We start from the raw sequence: 27,469 nt of genomic DNA on the forward strand, positions 1-27,469 counted from the left end.
GATTTCTTCCCATGGTTTCATAGACAATTGATTAGATAACCCCAATTGTGAAGCCTGTTAGGCTGCCCGATATGGGTGGTAATGTTTCCCCCACTGGCTTTAATTGCAAATGAAAACTAATCAAACTACAAAACACATTTTTTTGTTTTGTTTTGAAACTAAAGATATGAATTTGAGTCCCCATGAAATGAATTTTTATTATTTTTTATGTATTTTATTTAAAAACTTTTCTATACCGTCATTAAGTTAGGGACCATCATAATGGTTTACAATAAGGCACAAATAATAATATTGGAAACTATAATAAAATCTATCATTAAACAGGTGCCAAGACTTTACGGTAACATAGCTCGTTTAAAATTACTCATAATTGGAAGTGTTGTATCATAATATATCATGTCCATTCTTTATTATAATAGATTTTAAAATTCTAAAATCAAGAGCAAACATGTTTAAAATAAAAATAGAATACATATACCCGTGTAGATTGGGGTAGCGTGCTTGAGTGTTCTGCAGATCGCTTTTCTTATTCTCTGTGTTCTACTCTCTTTTCTCTTTGTTGTACACCTGTTTAAATAACCATGCTTTTAACTGTTTTCTGAAGGTTTTGATGTCTCTTTTCAAACAAAACATATTTTTTCCACCTAAACATCCCTACTCGTGCTTATAAAAGATAGTATGAATTTAACAGCTGCCCAAGGGCTCACTACCCTCACTTTGTGACAGATTGAGAAGGCCATGAGCTCCACTAATTCGCCAGCACTCCAGCTCTTGCAAGGACTGGTCCTGCAAGTTCCGTGGCTCACAGTGTCTTTGCAAACCCTATGCAACCAGTTGGACTCCATACAGACTAAGAGCACTTCGGTTCAGCCTCTGCTTGCTGCACTGCCATTATTTGCAGTGCAGATTTCCCCAGTGCAACAAATTTGAACCGTGAAATCAGATATATATCTCTCACCACCAACACATTACAAAGGAAACCCCAAAACTTGCAAAGGGTTCCTGAACTAGTGCCAGATTATTTTTGAACTGCACTCTGGGAGTTTCCCAATGGACCCTAAATTATTTCCCTCCTCACTGGGCAGGTGCTGGTCTGGGCATTCCTGCTATGGGAGTGGAACAACTCTATGCTGAGCAACCCTAGGGTCTTTGAGGAACCGGGCCAGTCCTCTTCTGCTGCGGCTGACCTCCTGCATCTCCGCCAGGGATCTCAAACTGTGGGACAGTACATGATTCAGTTTCAGATCCTAGCTGCCTGGCTATGGTGGAGTGAAAAGAGCCTAACCATTATATTCTGGCAGGACCTGGCCACCCAGATCGAAGACTAACTTGCTGGGCGAGAGGTTCACACATCCCTTGATGTGCTGATTTCCCTCTGTACCAAGATTGATGTCCATTTCCAGAAGAAATCCAAGGAGTGGGTTTATTCCCATGGAGCACTGCTTCTGGCTCCTAGATTCCAAAAAGAACCTACCCCTCGCCTACTCAGAAGGAACCTATGCAATTTGGGCACACTTGTTTGATGGAAGAAGCGAGGCATTGATACTGGCTCCAAAATCTGTGCTTCCCCAGGACAGTAAGGTAAAACCTGTCCTTTGAAGCTCCAGTGCCTATGGATGGCTGGGGAGGCAGCCTTTGGTCCCTCTGGAAACACTCCCCTTTCTCAGATTATCCTGCTTATCCATCTTCAAAAGGCACTGAAATTATCCTCACCAAAGTCTTTCTTGACTCAGGGATGGTGGGGAATTTCATCGAAGAAAGCATGGTACATCATTACACCATCCCCATGGATCAGCTGCACAAGACCATTCACCAATACTTCAATTTTATGGTGAACTGCTGCCTGGGAATATCACAGCTGTTACCCACCCCATAACTTCTGCATCATGAACAAATCTCATTTTATGTTCTGTTAATGGCGATAACCTCTGACCAATAATTCAATGAATACCAGCTCCAAAGAAGTTATGCAGTGAAAGGTTTATTAATGGGGAAAAGGGGAAAGGCGTGGTTTCCCCGGGGAAGAAGTGAATACAAAGCAAATGGTGTATAATTCAGAATCTACCCAGCGCTCTAACGCGTGTGCTCAGACTTATAAGGGTCCTGGGATTGCTGATACCAGACATCTGCATAATCCACACCCATTACCTTTAATAGCCAATCAATATATATTTTAGCATGTGTACTTAGCGTGCTTCTTACTATAGGCTAGGCTCTTGTTATCAGAAAAATAACAAAGTTAGTTCCATCCTTCCAGGAATGATGTCATCCGTGCTGGATGATCCTCTTGTAAGTTTAATTATCATAGTGCTTCATAGTGCAATCAATCCACTCAGCACTAGGTATTCTTACATCCGCCCCTTTGAAGGGTGACGGCTAGGAGCCCTTCACACCTATCTGTGTCGCATATCGCCTGTCTTAGGTTGCCCAGCCTAGTTAAGGCTAATCCTTACTGGCTAGAGACATTACCCGTCATGGGCCAATATGCTCATTTTTCACAGATAGTCGTCACAGGTGGTGGGGAATGGTTCAGTGTCATCGTTGGAATCCAGAAGCATCAGGTTCAAGGTTTCAGCTTGATTGAGCATGATCCGAGTGCTGGTCTGTGCTATCAGCATTTCAGAGACTTGATCACGGCATCTTCGTAGGCAGATACAGAGGCATGGTAAGCAGAGGCAGACAACTAGCCCAAGTAAGGCAATCGTACACATGGAGCCAATTAGAATTTTGAATCCTGAACCTAAACTAGAAAACCATGAGCCAAGGGATCCAAATGGATCACTGACATCAAGTCCTTTCCAGGTTTGCACTGGTACATGTGCAATTGACATCATGTTGCGGGTGATTTCTTCAGTCACTTCACCCTTGTCGTCTATTTGAAGACAACAGTTACTGAGGTTAAATTTACCACATAGTCCTCCTTCTGAAGCTAGTATGTAATCTAATGCTAGATGATTCTGGTAAATAGCATTCCAAAAACCCTTTTGCTGAGTGGCTAATATTCTCAGTACTTTAGCAGTTTCATTAGTAATTATTTCAACAACAGCTTGCAATCTTATAATACGATTTAACATATAAATTGGAGTTCTGTAACCCGAAGAGCTATTCTGATAGGTTACAATATTGAGCCAATAAGAATTTACCATTTGGGCTTGCATGGTATAGTTGAGAAAAGATTGAGACAAACAAGAGGAATTGCCTATAGCTATAGTGTGTAATACTGTGTAAGGTCTATGGATGCACTTTGTTGCAACAATGGAGTGGGCCAATATCCACTGCGCTTTACATGAGATAGAATCGGTGCTTTTGCACATGGGTGTCACAAATATAGCAATCAGGAGGGATAACCTAGCAGAGCAGTTGGATATCATTCTTAAAAGGTACAGAGAAAACATGAAGAGGTAATCCATTGGAATGGACAAGGAAGAGAAGGAAAAAACAACAAAAACATAAGGCACGTTCTGGTCATAGGTAGGAGTAGGTACAGTTGCACATCCTTGTAAGAGTAAGCCTCAGTTAGAATGAGTAAATTTCTACAAGGAGATCAATCTCAGAATAAGGACAAAGGCCACAAAACTACTAGGAAATATTTGTGAGAGGGTGTAAACAAACTCCAAGTAAAATCTGAGAGGAAGTGTTACAGAAAGCAATGTTCAAAAAGGTTACAGAGAAATCAGAGTATAAAGGGAATAGGATATTGGAATATGAAAGGCCAGCAAAATAAGTATTATAGGTACAGGCTGCAGAAGAACGAATAAGTCAAAGAGATACAGAGGTACCAACAGTAAGACGAGTGGGAAAAATGCTAGAAATAGCTTACAGCAAATAGGACAGCATGAATTTAACGTACTCTGATGTAGCAGAAATATATATACACATAAGAAAAGGGAGATCCAGAGAAAAACCAGATAGTTAAAGGATAAGGGTGTGTATGGCCAAGCCAAATCATTACCACATCTATAGGTCAAATCCCAGGATGTGGGTAGGGAATATACTTAAAAATGAGGGAAACCGACCTTTCGGTAGGGAATCAAAGGGCAAATGTCATAACTAGATCTTGAGGAGTGTCTCCTTTGTGGACTTGTATCCATTGTTGGGCAGGGGCTTCAGTAGGGTCAAAACAGGTAATAGTTGTCTGCACAGTACATACGCTGTATCGTGTAGAATTATGGGAACAGTAAGGAACTGTCCCTTGACAATCATAATGGGATTTGTATAGCAGAGTGGAAGTTTTAGTCGTACCATCTATAGTTACTGTGATGCAAGCATTACAATTCGGGTCAGTGGTGCATACAGGAAGTATGCCATTCCAAAAGGATAATACACAAAAACATGTTAATGCAAAAAGTGAATATCAAACTGGAAATACAAAAGCAAACTGATAGTAACAAAGATGATACACATGACGAAGGAAAAGGGCTGTTGAAACATTAGGCAAGTGCAATCATGTAACAAAGCATCTGTAGGCCCAATAGTGGACAGAATGTTGTCCAAGGATAAGGGATTCAAGAAAATATTTGACCATACTGGGGCATATTACATAAACATATAAGGGTATAAGAGGTTAGAATTAGACTGGAAAATACTACAAAACTTGGAAAAACAACAGTAATTCTGTCCAAATAATGGCAATTTGCAAATAGGTCCAAACAGCATCTGAGCAAGACAAGAACAATGAATACGATGTATGATGGCAGTCTTTGAAAACAGTTCATAGTCCAAGTCAGGATAATCTTTGAATTCAATGATGCAGATGGGGAAAACAGGTCATTCAGCTTAGTGCACGTCAGAGACAGGAGGCACAGCTGTGCAGTTCAACAGTAGGTAGGTTACTTGATCAGAATCTACCAGAAGGGTAAAATAAATTCAGATTAATTAGGGAGAAGAGTCCACCACAGACATCGCATCACAGAGAACATTAAACTTTGACACACAACGGCACTCATTCATCAGGACACAGAAGACAAACAAGAAACACATGGTTTACTTCTGATGAGCTCAAACCCCTGATCAAAAATAAAGATAGGCCAAAAAAAAGTGTAAAAAAAGTACTGAGAAAATGTCTAGATCGATCTAGAATAAAAACAAAAGAAAAAAAGCAAAAAACTGGAAAAAAGGAGAAAATGCAATCTTCTGCAATCTTCAAATGGTCCAACGGCTCTTGACCTGGGGAAACATAAAATCTGAGAACAGATAAAGGTTAGAGGAATTACAGCTCAATTGAAACTAAAGATCCTGATATGAATTCAGCAAATTGCAGTCATAAAGCTACTGTTGGTTCTTTAATATGCCTGCGCCACTAGGAGGCGCTGTGCTCATGAATATTCAGTTTCCACTCCTTTTTTTTTTTTTTTTCTTCTGAAAGACAGTCCTGCGACAAAATCATTGTTACTGGGATAACTCTTGCGCTGCTGGGGAAAACCTTCACCTCTGTAAAATGAGGAAACATCATTAATTAGAACATGTAACTGATACATAAGGGCAATTTCTAATGTGCAAGAAAAGACTTAGGGCTGTACTGTAAGTGTGCCAGCGCAATGATCAAAGCTCTGTATACCGCGAAAGAGACAGAATCCTGACTGCTAATGTCCCAAGAACTATAAATTGTCTTAGTAACGTACAATGCCTTACTAATCCATGTTTAAACTAAACACACGGATAGCCTTTAGCACCCCCCTTTGAGAAACCCTATTTCCGTCACCGCACAGCGAGACAAGCGGTGATCTCCAAGTTGTAGGGTGCAGGGACTAGTTTTACGCACTACCCTAGACATACCTGAAAGACCTACAACAGACTGTGCTTCAGGGGACAAAGAGACAGATGGTGGTAACGAACGGAGAACTGAGATGGAGGCTCCAGTATCGACAAGAAATCGTACTGGATGTTTATCATTCAGGAGAAGCTCAATGGTTGGTTCCGTAGAGTCGGCAGGAACAGAAAGAGGCGCAACAACAGTTGACGACTTTTGGCGTCATTGCGGAGGATACTGATTACGTGGGCCTGTCCATGAGCGAGGGTTGAAGGTGGGGTGCTGAGGCTGCGAAGGGGCAGCATGGCAATCCCTAGCATAATGACCCAATTGTTGACCTGGATTTTTTCTCTGGGGGGGTTGGCCAATCTGGGGCATAGTCTTGGCGCTGCCAATCTCGTGGTCGTTGGTCACGATTCCAAGGCTGGGATGGGCGTCTCTGGGGGGAACGCCCTCTTTGGCCTCCTCGAAATGGGGGTCGAGAACTAGGTGTCTGGAAGAAACATGAATCGGACTCTGGAATGTCATAGGGAGGAGCATTGGCAATCTCGCGATCCTGAATAAAAAGTGTACAAGCCTTGGTAAGCACTGGGAGTGTCATTGCCATTTGATCAAGTTGAACTTGGAGGGCAGGATAAGGGCGAATTAACGAATCAGACTCATAAGGAGGAGGAGGAGCATCAGGTGAGGTAGGGGGCATGGGGGAAATAGGAGGTGCTGTCTGAGGGGTGGAGACAGTTGGGGTCTGAGGCAACGCAGATGGCGCAGCAGGGAGCGGACCAGAAGATAGCGAGGACTCGGAGGACTCATGTAGGGCATCAGCTGCTTTCTGTGGAGGAGCAGAAGCAGTGTTAGCATTGGCTGATCTTACTAAATTAAACCAGCTGAGGACCAGCCTGTGTTCATTTAACTTAGCAGGCTTAGTGGCATATTTATTCTCAAGAAATTCTTTTAAACGAGTCAGGAGAACCGTGTCAAAGGAGCCATGGGAGGGCCAACTAAGAAAATCATCTTGAGCTGCCCATAAAACCCACTTAAGATGGCAGGCCCTGATTAATTTCTCATTTGGGATCTGAAAGGCAATGACTCGTGCAAGAGGTGATTCACAGGAAGTACTACTAGAAGCAGCTTCAGAGCTAGTCTGAGCTTTGGATGCACGGAACTTGGAAAACATATTTAATGATAGCTAAAGGTCTGGCTGAATGGGAAAGCAATATTCCAAAGGAACCTCTCCCGGGTTTTTTTTTTTTTTTTTTTTTGAGTGCGGTGTTAAGGAAAAAAAAAAACTGCAAGCACAGTATGAGGATTAAAACAAGCAGCAGGGGAAAGGATGGCACAGGACAGAGGACAAAGTCCGTGAACGTGCGTAGAACTTGAAACAGAAAAAAAAAAAAAAAAAGAGAGAAAGAGCTCACAAGGTTCAGAGCTCGTGTGGTTTTTTTTTTTATTGTTTGTAACAGAGCACAGACAGGAGCAGGGGTCTGAATTGAATGCCTAAGGGAGGGGTAAAGGAAGGAGTGAGTATTCAGCACGGCAGCCTAGTATCAAAGAATGTGGACCGCAAATCCCAGAGAGCAAAGGGAAGCTGTGGAGGGCAAAGCCAATAGGCTGGGCGGTCACTGGTTGGCACGAGGAATTCTGCAAAGGAGGGGCTCTCCCGCTCCCCTGTCCCACTACACAGAAACAGAGAACAAAGCAGCCTAGAGCAGCCGGAAAGAAAGTTAAAAGCAGTGAAAGAATACACAGATTGCAAATGGTACAAACCACATGAAAAGGAAGTAAACGGCAAGTAACAGACGCATTAGCAGTTAACACAAGCAGGAGGAGATCTGGTGCTGTGTGCAGGCAAGCCGTAAAACTTTAATAGCTGCAGTAAAACTAACAAGTGAAAGGAAAAGGAAAACAAAATATAGTCGGAGCCAGGCACACAAAGAGAATTAAAGTGAATTGAAGTCCCAGCAACACAGCAAGAAACACGGACACGCAGCCTGAAACAGAAGTGATTACTAACAAAAGGGGGAGAGGGGCGAGCCGGGAGATAGGCACAGAGAGAAGAGAACTAACGGGACCAGAAGTCAATCGACGGAGCACGGCAGGAGGGGTGGCACGCCCACAAGGCTTGGAGACAAAGACAAAGAAAGCAGGTACCAGCAGGCACTGACGTGAGGAGTGAGGAATGCTGAGAAGGAGGGGAGAGTGGGGAGAGAGGGGGCGTGACAACTCACAACACTGGAAAACTACAAAACGGAGAGAGGGGAGATAAGCAAAACTCAATTTCCCAACAAGCATTGGGAGGAGACAAGGGAGGGGGGCTAGGAGGGAGGGAGGCTAGGTAGCTTCCTGGCTGATAGCAGGGAATGGTACCAGCGCACAACTTGGTACAGGAATGTGAAGGGGGGAAGGAGGGGGGCAAAGGGACAGTTTTTTTTTTTTCCTTCTCTTTTTTCAGAACAAAGAAAGTTTCAGAAAATCAGAGCAGGGGAATTAGCAATGAAAGAGAAATCCACAATGCAAATAAAATTGACAAACAGTGACGAGAGATACCTAAATGTAATCAGACCAGAATGCAGAGCGTCATTAACTTTGACTGCAAGAAATGAGAAGGCAGAGTCGAGGAGAGAAGAACTAAAATTCCAAACTGCTGTAAAAAGTTTTAAGAAAGTTTGAAATAATACAGAACAAAAACAATTGAGGAATGGGCAGCGTCTAAATTAGCTATACACACACGAGGCAACAACTTAAACTGCTGTAAAAGTCTTAAGAAAGGTTGAAATGATGCAGAGCAAAAACACTTTAGGAATGAGCAGCGTCTGAATTATCTATACACACACACGAGGCGACGACTTTAAGAGATTTATAGCTTCCTAAGAATGCCATTCAAAGGAGCACTACCTACAATTAAACTAGGGCCGCAGAGAAGTACAGAGGCGCAATAAACTAGCAAGAAATGAAAGAAAATACACAGACAACTTAAACATTAATCAAATCAACACTTTTAAAAAACTTAAAGTTAAAATTGAATCTCATACATACCACACAATTGAGTAGCTCCACCTATGCAAACCGGCGTCCCGTGTTTGAAGGATGGAACAATACCTACATATTGATATTCGGACTACAGCCACGAATTCAGTAGGTTAGAGGTCAGAGCTGCCCGCCATAACTCCTATTAAGAGTCAGAGCCTGGAGCCTTGACTAGATAAAGAGTCAGAGCTGTCTGCCGAAACACCAGCGCTGAGTGAAAATCGGTAGCAAAAAGGTGATCGCCACCTACCTATTTAGAACCGGAGATTCCCGAGCAGGGAGTCGCGAAATCCCTTCTCAAGGTTCCCCGTACGGGCCACCAGATGTTAATGGCGATAACCTCTGACCAATAATTCAATGAATACCAGCTCCAAAGAAGTTATGCAGTGAAAGGTTTATTAATGGGGAAAAGGGGAAAGGCGTGGTTTCCCCGGGGAAGAAGTGAATACAAAGCAAATGGTGTATAATTCAGAATCTACCCAGCGCTCTAACGCGTGTGCTCAGACTTATAAGGGTCCTGGGATTGCTGATACCAGACATCTGCATAATCCACACCCATTACCTTTAATAGCCAATCAATATATATTTTAGCATGTGTACTTAGCGTGCTTCTTACTATAGGCTAGGCTCTTGTTATCAGAAAAATAACAAAGTTAGTTCCATCCTTCCAGGAATGATGTCATCCGTGCTGGATGATCCTCTTGTAAGTTTAATTATCATAGTGCTTCATAGTGCAATCAATCCACTCAGCACTAGGTATTCTTACAGTTCTTTGGAGGTCTGTGAACCCACTGGTCCTGGGTCTACCCTGGCTTCAGCCACATGTCCCCATGGTAGACATGTGCATGGGATATATTCAGTCTTGAAGCTCCTACTGCTTCCAGCATTGTCTCCACTCTGTTGTCCCACCTACAATCATTGCACATTCTTATCTTGTGATATCCACTGGCCTTCCTTTGGCTTATGTGGCCTTCCTGGATGTATTCAGCAAAAATCAAATGGAGACCCTTCCCTTTCTCACCTATGACTATCCCATTGACCTCCAAGCTGGGAACATGCTGCCTCATGGAAAGGTATATCAGCTGTCTGTGCCAGAAACACAGGGAGTGTCTGAATATATCAGGGAATCCTGGAACAGGATTTCATCCATCCATCCTCATTGCTTACAGGAGCAAGGAGTTTTCTTTGTCAGCAAAAAGATGGGTCCATTAGACCCTGTATTGACTACTGCAGTCTGATTTCCATTTCAATTAAGAATGTTTGTTTGTTAGGATTTATATATCACTTATACACAAAGGACTAGGTGATTTACAGTTTGAATAATTATCTGCTGTCACATCTTTGAAGCTCCAATGCCTATATTCGATTGACTTCAAGGTGCCAAAATCTTCACCAAATTGGACATTTGTAGAGCTTATAACTTGATAAGGATTAAGGAGGGAGATGAATGGAAGTCCACATGTAACATGAGAAACAGATATTATGACTATCTAGTTATGCTGTTTGGACTTTCTGGTGTCCCTATAGTGTTTCAGAACTTTGTAAATGACATGTTCAGAGATCTCTTGCAGATGTGTGTCGTGGTATACTTGGATGATATCCTCATTTTCTCTCAGACTTTCACAAAGCACCGTTGACAAGTTAGAAAATTCCTCCAGTGGCTTTGCAAAAACAGGCTATATACAAAAATTGAAAAATGTTCATTCTAACAATCAGAATTACCATTTTTAGGCTATATTGTCTTAGCACAAGGCCTGAAAATGGACCCTGCCAAACTCTCAGCCAACAGAGATTGGCCTCAGCCCATCAGACTTAAAGCTCTACAGTGCTTTCTGGGATTCGCAAATTACTATCACCAGTTAATTTCCTACTATTCTTTGCTTATGGCCCTCACCCACAAAGAGGCATTCCTTAAAAACTGGCCCAAGAATGCAGTCCGGGCCTTTGAACCACTTAAAGGCGCTTTCAAATCCATATCCCTTCTTCAGTTTGTCCTTGTTCCTTCTTCTCCAGAAGCTTCTTACCTGGCGAGAAAAATTATACCATTGGGAACCAGGAACTTCTGGCCATCAAGCTCGCTCTTCAAGAGTGGCAACATCTCTTGGAGGGAGCCAAATATCTCTTCACCATTACAACCAATCAAAAAATCTTCTCTACTTCCAAGAGGCTCAACTCTTGCCAGGCTCAGTGGTCTTTATTCTTCAGCAGATTCAACTTCCACATAGCCTTTCATCTTGCTGGGAAGAATGCCAGGGCGGATGTTCTGTCTTGTTCATTTGATCTTTCCGGTACCACCACCGAAGCACAGTTGATCTTTGAGCCAGCCAAGATTCTCACTACAACCTCCTTCTCCATTCCTGTTGGCAAGATGATGCTACCCTCTCACCTTAGAGAGAAAGATCTCGAGTGGGGCCACAATTCTAGGCTGAGTGGACACCAGGGGGTCCAGAAGACTATGGAGTTGATCTCATGCCAATAATGGTGGCTCAGAGGGCCCTGGTCATCCAGGCATATGTGGATTCATGCCCTAACTATGTTCACAACAAGCCATCTCACCAGTGCCCCTGGCATCTTCTCCAATCTCTGCCAGTCCTGGGCAAGCATGGATTCATATCCACTGACTTCATTACAGAGCTTCCCTCATCAGAGGGTTGGACTGTTATCTGGGTCGTCGTGAACTGCTTCTCAAAGATTGCACACCTTCACTGTCCTCAGCAGCTAACCTTGCTCGCTATTCCTGCAATGAAGTCTTCTGTTTACATGGGTTACCCGAAAACCTAGTAAGCGACCGAGGGGTAGAGTTAATCTCAAAGTTCTGGAGGAGCCTCTGTAATAAGTTCAATGTGTCCTTTGACTTCTCTTCAGCTTATCACCCCCAATCCAATGGGCTGAGAGAACCGATCAGACCCTGAAAACCTTTCTTTGGGCCTATGTTTCTGTGCAGCAGAATGACTGGACCCAATTACTGCCATGGGTCGAGTTGTGTTATAATAATCATACCCGAGAATCTTCAGGATCCTCTCCTTTCTTCATCATCCATGGTAGACACAACAAGGTGCCCCTTCATTACCTTTAACCACTGTGACACCAGCAGCCAACCAAACAGAGGCCAATCATCTGGAACTTTGGGAAGGAACTCTTCAACTCTTTAAAGTGGCTAAAACAGATAAGAAAAGTGCCAACAGAAGAAGGTACCATGTGCCCCCACTCTCACCAGGAACTCTGGTTTGGTTAAGTACATGAACCTTCACTTGAAGCTTATCTACACTAAATTCACTCCTCACTTAATCGTTCCCTAGCGCATCCTGAGACAGGTTGGACCTGTCACATAACAACTTAAGCTAGCTCCTACTCTGTGAATCCACAATGCCCTTCCATCTTTCTCTACTAAAGCCCATGGTTCTTAAGTGGAGAGACAGACAATCACCAATGCCCACTGCAGATTCATCATAGCCCAAAAAGAATTTGAAGTGCAAGGAATCTTGAATACTTATCGATGACAAGGAAAGGGATATGGTCCTGAGGAAAAATCCTAGGTACCAGCAGCCAATGTTGAAGCCCCACTCCTAACCAAAAGGTTTCACTTGCTCTTTCCCCATAAACCTAAGCCTAGGGGCCTGGGGAGGGGGCTTAAGAGAGAAGGGGGTACTGTAAAGCACCTCACCTCAAGGAACATGGCTGAACTTCCTGCAGTTCCTGAGCTCCTTTTATAGGACCTGCTAGCTGGACTTCCAGTGACATGCTCAGGTGACATCACATCCTGATGCCATCTTCCAGTGCCGTCGCAAAAGGTCTCCTGCTCATTCTGCAGTGCTAGTTGCGTGTACCTGGTTTTGTTCCTGTATGTTCCTGCCTTGCTCCTGTCCCGCCTTGTTCCAGACTTGCTCTCTTCTGTCTGTCCTGTTGTGTTTCTCCCTCTGATCTGATTTCTCATTACCTTGACCACAGCCTGGACCTTGACTTTGCTTTTCTGTCTGCCTGCCTTGATTGTAGCCTGAACCTTAACTCCGCTTTGCTCTCTGCCTGCTTTGAACTCAACCCGGCCATGACCTTGCTGCTTTTATGCAGCCTGGAAAGCCATACTAGCTGCTACAACTTGTGGGCTCAACCAAAAAAGGAAGTGGCTAGTCAGGCAGAAGGTCTCAGCTTGTAGTGTATCAGCTGCTGCCTGTTAAGGCCTATATTGTACACACACAAGGTAGGCAGTAATAACTGCGGCCCAAGGGCTCATTACTCTTATTTTGTGACACTAGTTCCAGGATTTTATTTCCCATACTATAAGGCACAAGAAAGGGCTTTCTCAGTAGCCTGACTCACATCATGGAATGCACTTGGGCCAGCTAATCTTCTATTAACAGAGTGCCATAAAATGTTTAAAAAATATATGAAAAGCATTTTTTTTCAGCAAGCTTATAAAGCTGGTGATCATAGTAACATAGTAATGGCAGCAGAAAAAGACCAAATGGTCCATCCAGTCTGCCTAGCAAGCTTCTTATATCTGCCATGCCATGCAGGATACCCTGATGTTTCTTTTAAAGGTAGCAACTGCTGTTCTGTGCAGTTACCCCCAAGCCTTAGGATAACCTATAAAAAAAAGTACTGCTAGTAATATTTTTACTGGGTGTGCGGAAAATTCAGATACTCCTGCTTGAAGTGCTTTGCTTATGGACTTGGACTTGGCCGTAGAAACAGTCCTGTGTGTTTTCCCCTATGTCTGCATATCAGTACCCCAGATCATGAGGGTCAGGGCCCTTTGTTAGTTGTTGTCTGAATCACATTCCTCTTCCCCCTCTCGCCATCAAAGCAGTTGTGTCAAAAGCATCAAAGTTTATTGGTTTAGGGTAATAACCCATGCCTTCTGTTAGGGTAGTATCTGCTATTCCTTGCAGGTTACCACCATGCTTATCAATTCCCCATATGGTAAAAGTCAGGGTTCTTGTTGGTTATTGTCTGAATCCAATTCCCCTTCCCTCCCTTCCCCTCTGTTATCAAAGCAGAGAGCATTGTTACAGTTGCATCAAGAGCATCAAGGCTAATTGGTTAAGGGTAGTAATTGCCGTGCCAGTAAGTTTCATCCCATGCACCCTTTTTTTCTATTTCCATCCTCTAGCCTTTAGGGATCCATAGTGTTTATCCCTTTCCCATTTGACTTCCTTTACTGTTTTCATCTTCACCACCTCCTCCAGGTATCCTATCCACAACCTTCTTCATGAAGAAATATTTCCTAATGTTGGTACTGAGTCCCGTCCCCCCCCCCCCCCCCTGGAGTTTCATTTTGTGACCCCCTAGGTCTACTGACTTCTTTCCAATGGAAAAGGTTTGAAGTTCGTGTATCATTGAAATCTTTCAGGTATATGAAGGTCTATATCATATCTCCCTCGGTATACATGTTTAGATCCTTTGGCATCTCCTCATAAGCCTTCTGATACTAATTTCACACCAGTTTGGTCACCCTTCTCTGGACTGTCTCCATCCTTTTTCTATCCTTCTTAAGATATGGGCTCCAGAACTGAACATAGTACTCCAAGTGGGGCCTTACCAAGGACCTGTACAAGGGTATCATCACCTCCTTTTTCTTACTAGTTCATCTCTCTATGCAGCCCAGCATTCTTCTATCTTTAGCTATCGCCTTGTCATATTGTTTCGCCATCTTCAGATCGCCAGACACAATTATCCCAAGATCCCTCTTTTGCCCATGCACATCAACCCCCCATCATATACTGCTCTTTTGGATTACCACAACCCAGATGCATGATTCTGCACTTCTTGGCAATAATCTCAGCCGCCAAATCTTCAACCACTTTTTAAGCTTTCTTAAATCTCTTTTCTTTCTCTCTACTCTTTCAAACATGTTCATTCTGTTGTAGATCTTAGTATCACTCACAAATAGACAAACTTTATTTTCTATCCTTTCCTCAATGTCGCTCATGAAGTTATTGAACAGAACCGGTCCCAATACCTATCCCTGTTGCACTCTACTGAACATCATTCTTTATTCAGAGTATGTTCCATTTACCATTACATGCTGTCGCCTATCAGTCAACCAGTTTGTAATCCATGCCCCCATCTTGTTGCTCAGTCCCCAAGCTTCTCATTTTATTCACAAGCCTTGTATGTGGAACTGTATCAAAAGCTTTGCTGAAATCCAAGTAGATCACATCGAGTGCTCTTCCTCGATCCAATTCTCTAGTGACCCAATCAAAAATATCAATCAGATTTGTCTGACAGGACTTTGCCCTGGTGAATCCATGCTGCCTCGGGTCTAGCAACCACCCGATTATAGATAGTTCACTTTTTCTTCAGCAGCATCTCCATTAATTTTCCCACCACCGAGGTGAGGCTAATCAGCCTGTAGTTTCCAGTTTCCTCTCTGTTACCACTCTTGTGAAGCGGAACACAGCTGCTCTTCTCCAATCCTATGGAACTTTTCCAGGGATCTATTGAACAGGTCCTTCAGCGAACCTGCCAGGACATCTCTGAGCTATTTCAGTTTCCTAGGATGTAACTCATCCGGCCCCATGGCCTTGTCTACTTTCAGTTTGCCTAGTTCTTCTCATACATTCACTTTTGTAAGCAGAATTTTGTCTGCCCCAGCAATGGTCCTCCTCCAGAGTCGTCTTTAGTGAACACCAAACTCAGGTATTTGTTTAATAATATTTCTATAAAAATGAGAACTAAATATTATTCCAAAAAGATTTTGCAATCTACCATAAAATCAATTCAAAGAAAAAATGATCAAAGAATATATTTTTAAAACATAAGTGTCAGCAAGCCAATCGGTGTGCCCAGCAAGACACGGTCCACCCAGTCTTATCAATCATTCTCCTCAAAATATAAATTTTTAAATAATTTTGTAAGCAAATAAAAAGAAACAGCCCATCTCCTGCTACCCCCACCTTCTAGTTTAAATGCCTGATAATGTATGCTTTGAAAACTTAAACAGTAGAAGCAAAGTCCCCAATTGTATTAGCTTTCTTTTTCAGGTATATTAAAATTGGAGACAAAGAATGTGAGTACAACTCTAACTTCCGTCTGATCCTGCACACAAAGTTGGCTAATCCTCACTACCAGCCTGAAATGCAGGCACAGTGCACCCTTATTAACTTCACAGTCACCAGAGATGGTTTGGAAGACCAGCTCCTTGCTTCTGTAGTCAGCATGGAACGACCTGATCTTGAAGAGTTAAAGGTGAGCAATGATTTATTGGGCAGAAGTTGATGATAATAAACAGCTTGTTTCCTTTGCCCAGGGAGAGGAGTGCTCAGTGTGCTAATCATGAGTAGGCCCCCTCTGTTCGGTGTAGGCTTTAATTTCCCCAGAATTGAAAAGCATACACTGTTAAGCATGTCAGCAGGGAGGGCCTCTATAGCTTTTACCACATGACCTGCAACAGACTACACATTGCTAATTGTGAGCAAATTTAGAACATTTGCAGATGTGCAAATAGGTATAATGCTTGTTTTCCATATTATCTGACAACATGAAAATAATGCACATACCTTAAACTCAGTCCCTTAAAGCACTAGTTCTTCCTAGAGCGAGATCTAAATTAGTTGTGAAAATGTTGTATCTCTCTTCCAGAAAAAAATGCCCGTATTTCTATCCTCTGAACTTGTTGTTTTTGATTTTTTTTTGTTTGCTTTTCTTTCCTTGGTCCAGCCTGCTAAGATCTGCCAGATTTCTCTTGCCTTATGCTCATAGACAGTCCATGGTAACTAACGTTCCACCAGGCAGAAGGAAGGGCATGGCTTCAATGAGATGTGCACCTGTGGCCATGTTCAGCTCTGAGCCTGTGATCACCAGAAAAATAAAGATAATTGTTTCTGAGAAATTAAGCTTGATAGAATTGACTGGAATATTTAGCCAGAGAGGTGGAAGATCTGACGTGATTTTAGCAAAATGGAATCTACTCTAGTAAAGGCAAAATCAGCAGTAGGTGGTCTCCAAGGCTCAGTGCTAGGACCAGTTTTTTCAATATCTTTGTTAGTGACATTGCTGAGACACTTGAGGAAGAAATATAATTTGCAGATAATACTGTAATATGTAATGTGTACTGGAAGCAGTGGAAAAACTGAAAGGGGACTTGAAAAAACTGGAAGCATGGTCAAGAGTTTGGAAAATGGGCTTCATTTTGTAAAAGTGTAAAATCGTGCAATTGTGATGCAAAAATCCATTAGCAATATATCAAATAGAAGGACAAGAGCTGGAAACTGTCAAACAGAAAAGAGATTTAGGAGTAATCAACTCAGATGACCTTAATGTTCTCAGTATAATAAAGCACCTGGAAAGGCTAACTATGCTCAATTGTATGAGGAAAGGCATTATAGGCAGGAAAAGTAGGTAATATTGCCTTGTATAGGTTACTTGTGAGACCCCACCATGAGTGGGGCAATAATCGAAACACATTTTTACGAGAATAAACATACATTTACCCAGTAAAAGCTTTGATTGATGCTCTACAGTTTTCAGTTCTAGAGGCCATGCCTTCATAAGGACATCGAGAGTATGGAAGCAGTTCAGAAAAGAGATACTAAAATGATACAAGGCCTGCAAAACAAACCTTACAAACAAGGCTTAAAGCATTCAAAGTGCGTTTGCTGAAGGAAGAGGACAGGAAGGACATAATAGAAACATTAAAATATTTGACAGACTTTAATAAAATATGGGAAGATGAAATTTTCCATAGAAAAGAAAATTTAAGAACAAGTGGTCAAGATAACGGCAGTTTTCAGAACTATGCCGAAAGATGCAAAGTGCATGGGTACTTTTACCTCCGGACTTTGTACCGCTTCTCAAAATAAAAACAAGAATATACTTTCCTTTTGAAAATTACACACAGAGATTTCTGAAAATAATATTTCCCTGAAAAATAAAACGCATTGTTTTGAAAATGTAAAACTATGCTTGTTGTTGCCTCCCTCAATTTAACCCCTCTTCTGATCCCACCTACTTTTCCTGCATGCAAAAGTGGTAGTGTTGTTGATTCCCTTGTGTGTTTTTACTCACATATAGGATGAACAGTTTTCAGACAAACTATTTGTCCAGGTAGATAGCCATTTACTCAGGTGAATGGCTTATGAAAATTGCCTTCCCTATGACATTGCAGAGAGGAAGGTATGAAGCAAATAAGAGAAAATACTTATTTTCTGAGAGAGTGCTGAGTATCTGGAATAACCTACTGTCAGAGACCATAGCAACCAAGCTGTGACAGAATTTAAACATAGACATAGTAAATAGTGATAAAGGCAAGAAAGGGGAAACAGGTAAAAGAAATGAGGAAGGGATCTTCCTGTTTACTTAGTTTATATGAAACTTTAGAGGGCCAAATAGGAGAAAATACAGCCAGTGGGCAGAGAATGGTGATACAAATGCATCAGGCTTCCAAGAAGACTGATTGTTTCATGAGCTGCAGATAACTGCCATACTTACAATCCTAACAACATTGGAAGAACCTGCACAAAATGGGGTTCACGGCCTTAAAAAGGAGCAATATGAATGCAACAGGCTTCCAAGAATGATGATGGAACCTGCGCAAAGTGGTGTTTACAGCCTTAAAAAGGAGCAATATGAATGCATCAGGCTTCCAAGAAGGATGATGGAACCTGCACAAAGCAACCATGGTTAAAACCCAACATCACTGACCCTAGGAAAGCTGAATATTTAGAGCAGCAGTTTTGCAGATCTTGGTGACTGTAAGGATTGTTGCAGGGCTTGGTAGTGGGGCACGGAGGATTTAGTCTTGTGGGAATCAGAGGAAGATGACAAGGCCTGACTTGGCCTACCAATGGAAAACAGGGTAGGCCAAATCAGCAGTTGGGTTTGGGCATGCTTGGGATAGATGATGGGTGATGATGGTGGGCGCACGAGTTGTCAGGTGGAAGTCTTGGGGAGGAACTGGTTTGTATTTGGGATTGGGAATGTACAAGCTCATCTATTCAGAGTGGTAGAGACTAGAGAGGAAGAATCTCTATTGGGCAGCCTGGATTGAATGCTTGGTCTTTTTCTGCCATCATTTACCATGTTACCATTGAAGCAATTTTAAAAGTGCTTGCATTGCTACAAAATTTGCAGGTACCTTTATGTTAAATTTTAAAGGAAAAGTACATGTGTACCTTCACTTTTAAAATTGCCTAAAAATACCTTCAGAGATTTGCACCTTCTTTTTCTGCAGATATTTTTTCAGCTAAAACTATGCCCAAAGTTTTGAAAATCCCTCAACTATTTGTGTAGTTTTCTCTTCATGCCAAACTCTGCCCTGGGAATTCCTGCAATATGTTGTGGGTAAAAGTACGTGCCTTATGGAACTACAGGCATGATATGACTTGCAAAAAGAGTGGGCAATGTTTGGACAGGCGATTTCTGTAAGTAAAATCCATGGAAATCCCTTTGAAAATTGCCCTCCTCATGAATACAATTCAAAGGGCAGTTAAAATTACCGATATTCCCTTTTTTAAAAAAATTAATGCTTTGCCATATATTACAAAAAAGTGTGAAAATATTAGAAAATGAATATATTGTGGGCAAAAAAAAGACCAAAAGAGGATGCAAAAAAAAGGTCCTGAGAAAGGCAAGAGAGTACTTTGAAGATTCTAGTTAATGCTGTTTGGAGCCAAACCACAAGCTTGGATTGCATGTTTTATAAGACCCTCCTGGAGAATAACCCAAGCTACTATATGTGCTGGGAAAAAGGGCATTCTCCCAGGACAAGCAGGATGGTAGTCCTCACATATGGGTGACGTCATCAGACGGAGCCCTGTCACGGAATACTTTTGTCAAAGTTTCTAGAACTTTGACTGGCACACTGAGCATGCCCAGCTTGTCCTAATCCCTGTGGCCACAGGGGTCTCCCTTCAGTCTCTTTTTTTACGTGCTGCAGTTTACCTCATGGGTTAGGAGCTCTGTGAGATTTCTCTCACCTTATTTCCTCACAGAAAAACTTGAAGTTTACTTCTTTAATAGTTTCCTAACGGGTCTCCCATTGCGCTCCGTTCCCTCCCGATGCTCAGTGAGTACTTTTCCCATGTCTCCGGTCGGTTTCTGCCTTCTTTTTATACAAAAATGGGCCGAGGGAATATGTGTAGGATAAGAGCGGGCAAACCTTTTTTTTTTTTTTTTTTTTTTTTAATAGGGGCCACATTATTGGTTCTCATCTGTACTAAGGCCCGACAGGACTCTTCCTACTCACATTCTCACACACACACACATATACACACACACACACTTACACACACACACACACAATCTTTCTCCCTTAACCTCTATGGATCAATGAATTGGCTGGCAGCTTCTTCTACTCTTCAGCTGCAGATAAGATGGACTCTGCCAATGACTTCTTCCACTCTCCAGCCTGCATTTCTGCCTCTGGCCTGGGGGTGCCATCAACAACAACTCATAATGATGCACTGAAGTACGCAACATCGATGGGCTGGAGATAATAGACAATGCTCAGGGACAAATGGGCTGCTAAAAAATGACACTTGGGGCCACATGGTATAGTTTGCATTATTTGTGTGTCCTGTTTGTGCATAAGTTTACACAGACTGAGCAGAGGCATTCCCGGGGACGAAGTTGGAGCAGGGTTTGGACTTTTGTGCATGCTGCTGGATATGTCTGAAAAATATCTGTGGACATTTTAGCAGGTATTATTATGTAGTTTTGGTGGGATAATTTTCAAAGCTAACATACACATGTAAGTTCACTGAAAACTGGTATAACTTATGCACGTTTTTACCAACTTTCATATGCAGGCTGTTACAAAATGATCCCCAAAGTGTAAAAGAGCAGGAACAATCTGTAATTGAACAGATCCTTGTGATCCCAACTTTCTGTACTCTCTCCTTTTTATACGCCCCTGGTGTTCCTCACATCTGCTTCTCCTGTCATTTGGAGTCAGGAGAAACAATGACAGTACTAATGATCTCTCTTTGGTGCAACAGTCTTTAGTTCAGGGAGTTCAAGACAAATCATGGACCGCTGTCTGATGACATTCCTGCGTCAGCAAGGGGTTGTCAATTATAATGCATTTGTACTGTGCCGATTTGTTCATCATTATAACATGGAAGAGACAGAGGAATGCTGAGAAATGTGGATGCTTGGTGCCTTATGTTCCTGTGACAGATCCCACCTAAGCTAATTAGACAGATCAAACAATCCATGTAGCAGAGATGCTACAGTGACATCCAGATTAACCAGCTGTGAAACTTCATTATGGTTCGTTTTCTCCATAAGCAGATGCTATGTTATAAGAGTTGACGGCTTATACCCAGGGCTCCCATGGTTATAAATTCTGGCTGCTCATCACAAAAAGAGGAGACTCTAGAATAATCAAGATGAAATCATTTTTACCTGATTGTAATCCAAAAGGATCGGTTGGCATTTTGTCAGGAAGTGTTCTATTTTTACATCTTCTGTGTTACGTTTTTTTTTTCTTCACAGGTTTGCAAATAAGGACAAATTTGTTTGTTTTTTTTAACCATTCTTCAGTCTCCTCATGTACCTGGTTTTCGCAAAGACGCGGAACTTGCCTGAGAATTTGTTATGACATGTAAAATGTTCCCAAGCATGGCTCTTTTTTTATTTTTATAATACAGAGAGAAGAAACTAATTGATTTGTATCTTAAAAGTGGAAAATATGGAATATAGGGCTGTCACTTGCAAGCATGAAATTCCAACACCACTCCTTTTTGCGTGTCTAATCCCTGCATACCGCTTGTTCATTTGTGTTGGATGGCATCCTAGTCATACATTTCAGATGAAAGATTTGAAAAACTCTGCTTTTATCATCAAGAGCATAGAAATCACCAGGGCAATGCCAGGTGGCCTCAAAGAGGGTGTTGGGATACATTTTCTATCTATTTTCCTCAGTTGTCCCATTGTACTGGCATTTGGTGCATACCCTGGCATCAAGAGAAAGATATTCCGATATAGAGCTGAGAAGATGGAAAAACTTTTCCAAAGGGCATCAAAACTTTGAGCACTGTCTGCCCAAGCTTCAGAGTAGGTTATTGGATGTAAGTAATCAGGCTTTTGTGTAGCTGATTGCATTAAATGAAGATAGTGCTGATCCTGATGAATATCTGGAGATCAATTCCACTGACAATTGGAAGCTGTTTTATAGGTGTTGAGCATACAGATCTGACACCCGCTGCATACTGTTGTTGAGAGTGCTGTAGATTTTATGCATTCAAGTGCTTCCTGCATCAGGCAGGTGCACAGCTCTCTTCCAGGAGTGTACCAAAGTCAGAGCTGATGTGTGAAGTATGGTGAAGCTGGCACCCTGTCTAAGGCCAACAAGGCATTGAAGCAAGTTGTTACATGCCTGGACTCTGCCCACCAGTTATTCAAGATCATCTAGTAAGTTAAGGAACAATCTAATGTTATCCCATGATATTTTGGGCAAAGTTACAAAGGCACTGCCCCCAACAATTGATCTATAATGGGGGATCCCCACCTTTCGGGGAACACAGACCCCTTTTCAGCTTCAAAATGTTTCATGGACCTCCTTACACTTCTCTTTAATTTTTGCTTACCATAACAACAAAAAAAATAATAATGATATGCACTCAGATGTATAAAACTTTGATCTAAACTGAATATGTAGGAAGGGCAATTTTCAAAGTTATTTAAAAATTGTCATCATAATTGAAGGTTAAAACTGCAATGGGAAAAAGGAAGCAAGTTCAAAAATGTTCCAAGTTGGCAACTTGGTATAGTCTGGCAGAAAATCAGCACTGGTACCAGCAGAGACCCACCATCTTATTTTGAAAGGGAAACTGCCCGCAGAGTTTCATTTTAAAAACTCAGGCCATTAGGGGAAAGCCAATACTTTTGTTCCTGCATACTTTTCATAGCAGACAAAAAGTATATATGCATGAAAGTATGCACAAGAATTTCAAAATTAAATCTCTGTATGCACTTTCTCTCCCTCTACCTGGCCCTGCTCCTCTTTTTCCTCCACAGGTAAAAGTATCCATGCTGTTCCCAGTGTAGGTACTTCTACCCTCAGTTACGGGAAATAGCAATTTTCTAATGGCCTTTTTACATTGATAAACAGGCGTTTACCCACATGAAAAGTTAGGAAACTTACCCTCCTTGAAAATTGACCCCCTGTTAGTCTGCTTTACTATTATATGTTATTTTCTTTTATAATTATTACAAACATACAGAAAATGATAGTCATAAAATGATATTCAAAAAACATTTAGATGGATAACTTAAAAGTTAAACTTAAAAGTTATCCATCTAAATTTTTATTTATTTTATTTAACAGTTTTATATACCGAAGTTCTAGCAACAAAGTTACTAATCAATTCGGTTTACATTGTAACAATAAAATTGACAGAATGTAGAATAAATGGCAAAACTGGCATTTTCAGCCACTTATCCGGCTAACTAGTTAACCATCTAGAATTTAGCCAGATTCTGGGACAGGCAGGAGGCATTTTTTGGAGGAGCAGAGTTAGCCTGATAAGTTACCTAACTCCAATATTTAGCCCCATTATATCCTTTCTTGCTTCAAGCCATTCTATTCACTTTTCTGGTGCAGCTCTCCTATCCTTTCTCTTTGTCAGGCCAGTGGCAGAGCATGTAGCAATAGTGGGAATTGTTTCTCACTGCTGAGATAGCCCAGCTTTCCTCAGTGTGCAGCAGAGGCTGCAAAGGATCTGACAGTTGGCCCCTTTTTTCTCCACATCCTCACAAAGTGCAGCATTAGGGTTTACAATTGGTTCCTCTCCTTCCCACCTCTGCTAAACATTCAGCAGTGTGGTTTGAGGCTTCTAATGAATGCGAATGGCCCTCTCTGTCCCTCCTCTTCTTGATCTTCAGCAATGTGGGGTGAGGTTTTCAGGGCCGTAATAGGTCCCACTCTCCTGACCTGTGGCAGCAGCTCAGCTAATTACAGGTAGTAGCAGGCTGCTCATTTTCTCCCTAGCTAAACTTTCTGCCATCCCTTCTGGAGGACCCCTGGAATGGTCTCACGGACCCCAGCTTTATTCATCCATTCCTGATGATCCTAGTTTAAACCTCCTCAGTAAGTTTGTCTGTTAGAAGACTCTGTGCCCCTTCGTCAACAGGTGGACCCCATCTCTGCTCAGCAGTCCTTGAAACATCATCCCATGGGCCAAGAAGCCAAAATGCTCTCATCAACACAATCCATGCAGTCATTCATTTATCTCCAGAAGTGAGCTTCTCTGCCTGGGCCTTTATCCTTGACTGGGGTGATGGAGAAGAATAGTACCTGTGGACCTATCTGCTTTACCTTCTCTCCCAGAGCAATGAATTCACTTTTGAGATGATCTATGTGGTACCTCGCAGTATCATTCCTGCCAACATGGATGAGCAGCATCAGACAGTAGTCAGTAGGCTTGAGGATTTTCAGCAACCTCTCTGTAATGTCTTGGATTCTGGCACCCAGCATACTTCCCAAGATAACGTGTCTGGTCAGCAGTTGATGCCTTCATGCCCCTCAGGAGTGAGTCCCAACCATCACTACCCTACACCTCCTAAGTGCAGTGGTTGTTAATCCCACAACTTTGGGGTTTGCATGTTTCGATTCCTCCTCATCCTAGGATGGTTTCTCTTCCTTCACTTCCAGGGCTGCTAACCAATTCTTCAGTTCAAGGGAAATTGAAGCCATAGTATAGAGTCTAGTTGCTGTAGTAATCTGTGTCCAGCTGTCCTCACATGGTCCAATTTCACGTTCCCCTCTGAGTTTTCCATTTTTGATGCCTCGGTGATCATCTCATCAGTGTAGCCCTCATTCTCACCACCACCTCTCTGAATTCCGTCACCTGTTTCCTGAGGGAGTCTATCTGTAGACATCTTTCACACTGAACCAGTTCCTCGCTGTGGATCAGGACATCTGTCTGGACAGCAGCAACAGCTTTGGCATACAGTGTTTTCCAGCCATCCGTCAGCTTTTGGGAGCTTCTGGAATTGAAAGAAATTAGAAAAATCTGCCCTGCCTTTTCCTCAACTCTCCTGCAAGTAAAATTAGCTAGCTTATGAAATCTAACTTTCACTTCCACACACGGAAGCCCTACATGTGATTCTGTTTGCTTGCTTAATTGATGCTTGGAAGTATGAAATGGTCTTAATCTTTCAGGCTACAAAATATATTTGTAAATCTATGAGGTATGTAGTTTTGTGTTGTTCCTTTGTAGACTCTTGTTGCTGAGGATGTGAAAGAAAACCAGAACAATGAAAAATGTATTATTATCACAAACCTCAAATATATCCAAAGATCTTTGGTGTTTATTGGGGGGTGTGTTAGAATGCTCTAACAAGCATTTTGCACATTTCAAGGTTGAGTCCTCTGCCCACAGTATGGTGCAGTAGCTGAACTACTCCAAACCCAGGAAAAACCCCAGACTCTTATCAGTGCTTAAAGATAAAAAGGAATTGGAAATAGGGGGAGGAAGGGCCAGAGTCTGGGCTGTGTGACATGCGATAGGTTAGGGCCAGGACATGGTTATAAACTCACAAATACACACACATACACTTGAACTCACACTTCCTCCTCCTTACCCCAGGGATTCTTCATCCCCATCCCCCTTCAACGCTCAATCCCCAGCTGTTCTTCACTCACCAGAACTGATTTACACCATCAGCTCTGATCCACTTCCTCAAGTCCTGGAAAAAAGGTGGCAGAAAAAAATTCTAGATTGTTCTTTCAGAAGTTAGCACAAGTTTTAAACTTTTGTGCAATAGCGTAGTAGCCAGGGTTGAAGTCTGGATAATTGGCGCTACTGCTCACAGGTATCAAAGTTGTGCTAATTCAACCCCTTTGTATATCTGTGCTTTAGACTGCAGTGTCTGCTGCAGGATCATACCCTCCCGTTCTGTTTTTTGTACAACAGGAGCAAAGGGGACTGAATTAGGGAGCAGAATAGCTGTTCCAGGCTTACTTCCCTCTTCCCTACAGAATGCCTTGTGGGGGAGGAACCCCCTCTGTTCTTCCTCTTATATCTGAAAAGAAGTGTTGGAACTTAGTTCCGGGCAGTTCCCCCACAAATTAAGCCCTGGACTCTATACTTTGTCTATCTTACATGTCTTTGGGTAGACAAGACATGGAAGATTACCATATTGTCATCTGGAGCTCCTTAAAAAGACTATGCCCTGTGCAAGAAGTAGTTTCAGCAGGAGACTGGGTAAACTGCAACAACCCCAAAACATCCATTCTCAGTTCCTCCTTCCTAAGATGAATGGGACAGCATGTTTGACATTTTCTTTAGAAAATGAGAATAGCTAAGGTCCCTCAGGAGGTTAAGTATGCTTTGGTAGAGCTGGGGAAGGGTCAGACGGGATCTCCGTAGACCCCCTTATCAAACCATAGTGGTTCACTCATTCATGACCTAGATGAAGAAGGCGGCAACCAAGGAAGGAATCTTGGGTGACCTGATGGAGAACATAAGAACATAAGAAATTGCCATGCTGGGTCAGAACAAGGGTCCATCAAGCCCAGCATCCTGTTTCCAACAGGCCATACCAGGCTACAAGAACCTGGCAATTACCCAAACACTAAGAATATCCCATGCTACTGTTGCAATTAATAGCAGTGGCTATTCCCTAAGTAAACTTGATTAATAGCCATTAATGGACTTCTTCAAGAACTTATCCAAACCTTTTTTGAACCCAGCTACATTAACTGCACTAACCACATCCTCTGGCAACAAATTCCAGAGCTTTATTGTGCATTGAGTTAAAAAGAATTTTCTACGATTAGTCTTAAATGTGCTACTTGCTAACTTCATGGAATGCCCCCTTGTCCTTCTATTATTCGAAAGTGTAAATAACCGAGTCACATCTACTCGTTCAAGACCTCTCATGATCTTAAAGACCTCTATCATACCCCCTCAGCCGTCTCTTCTCCAAGCTGAACAGCCCTAACCTCTTCAGCCTTTCCTCATAGGGGAGCTGTTCCATCCCCTTTATCATTTTGGTTGCCCTTCTCTGTACCTTCTCCATCACAACTATATCTTTTTTGAGATGCGGCGACCAGAATTATACACAGAATTCAAGGTACGGTCTCACCATGGAGCGATATAGAGGCATTGTGACATTTTCCGTTTTATTAACCATTCCCTTCCTAATAATTCCTAACATTCTATTTGATTTTTTGACTGCTGCAGCACACTGAACCGACGATTTTAAAGTATTATCCACTATGATGCCTAGATCTTTTTCCGGGGTGGTAGCTCCTAATATGGAACCTAACATCGTGTAACTACAGCTAGGGTTATTTTTCCCTATATGCAACACCTTGCACTTGTCCACATTAAATTTCATCTGCCATTTGGATGCCCAATCTTCCAGTCTTGCAAGGTCCTCCTGTAATGTATCACAATCCGCTTGTGATTTAATTACTCTGACTGTCCTGACTCCCCATCTTCTCCCTCCGAAACCCAGGTAGAGATACCCTGAGGGGAGGGGAATTAGTTGTGAACTTGAGAGTACTCATTCTCTCTGGCGAAGCTCCTTCAAGGATTGCTTGGACATCTTCGGGATTCCCTGAATTTCACTGTACAGTAAAAGGTCCTCCATCCTGGACAGAAGAGGCTCCATCCTCTGTCTCTGGTCTTCAAGAAGGTAAATAAATTCCTCACCATCTCGAACATTTGGGATGCCATCTGTGGAGGGCTCCTCTGTACTGGAGTAGGAGGGGACATGTCCTCCTCTGATAGATGGGTTTGTCCT

At 42.3% G+C, this 27,469-nt stretch overlaps 1 protein-coding gene across 1 annotated transcript in view; it reads left to right on the forward strand.

Annotated features, from left to right (window-relative positions):
- DNAH9 (dynein axonemal heavy chain 9) overlaps positions 1-27,469 on the forward strand; it is a 1,128,006-nt gene that overhangs the window by 774,667 nt on the left and 325,870 nt on the right. Inside the window, exon 55 of the mRNA XM_029600235.1 lies at positions 15,757-15,961. Within this exon, the coding sequence (XP_029456095.1) occupies positions 15,757-15,961 (205 nt within the window). The remainder of the gene's footprint in view (positions 1-15,756; positions 15,962-27,469) is intronic.

This window comes from Rhinatrema bivittatum, chromosome 4, assembly GCF_901001135.1.
Source record: "Rhinatrema bivittatum chromosome 4, aRhiBiv1.1, whole genome shotgun sequence".
NCBI lineage: Eukaryota > Metazoa > Chordata > Amphibia > Gymnophiona > Rhinatrematidae > Rhinatrema > Rhinatrema bivittatum.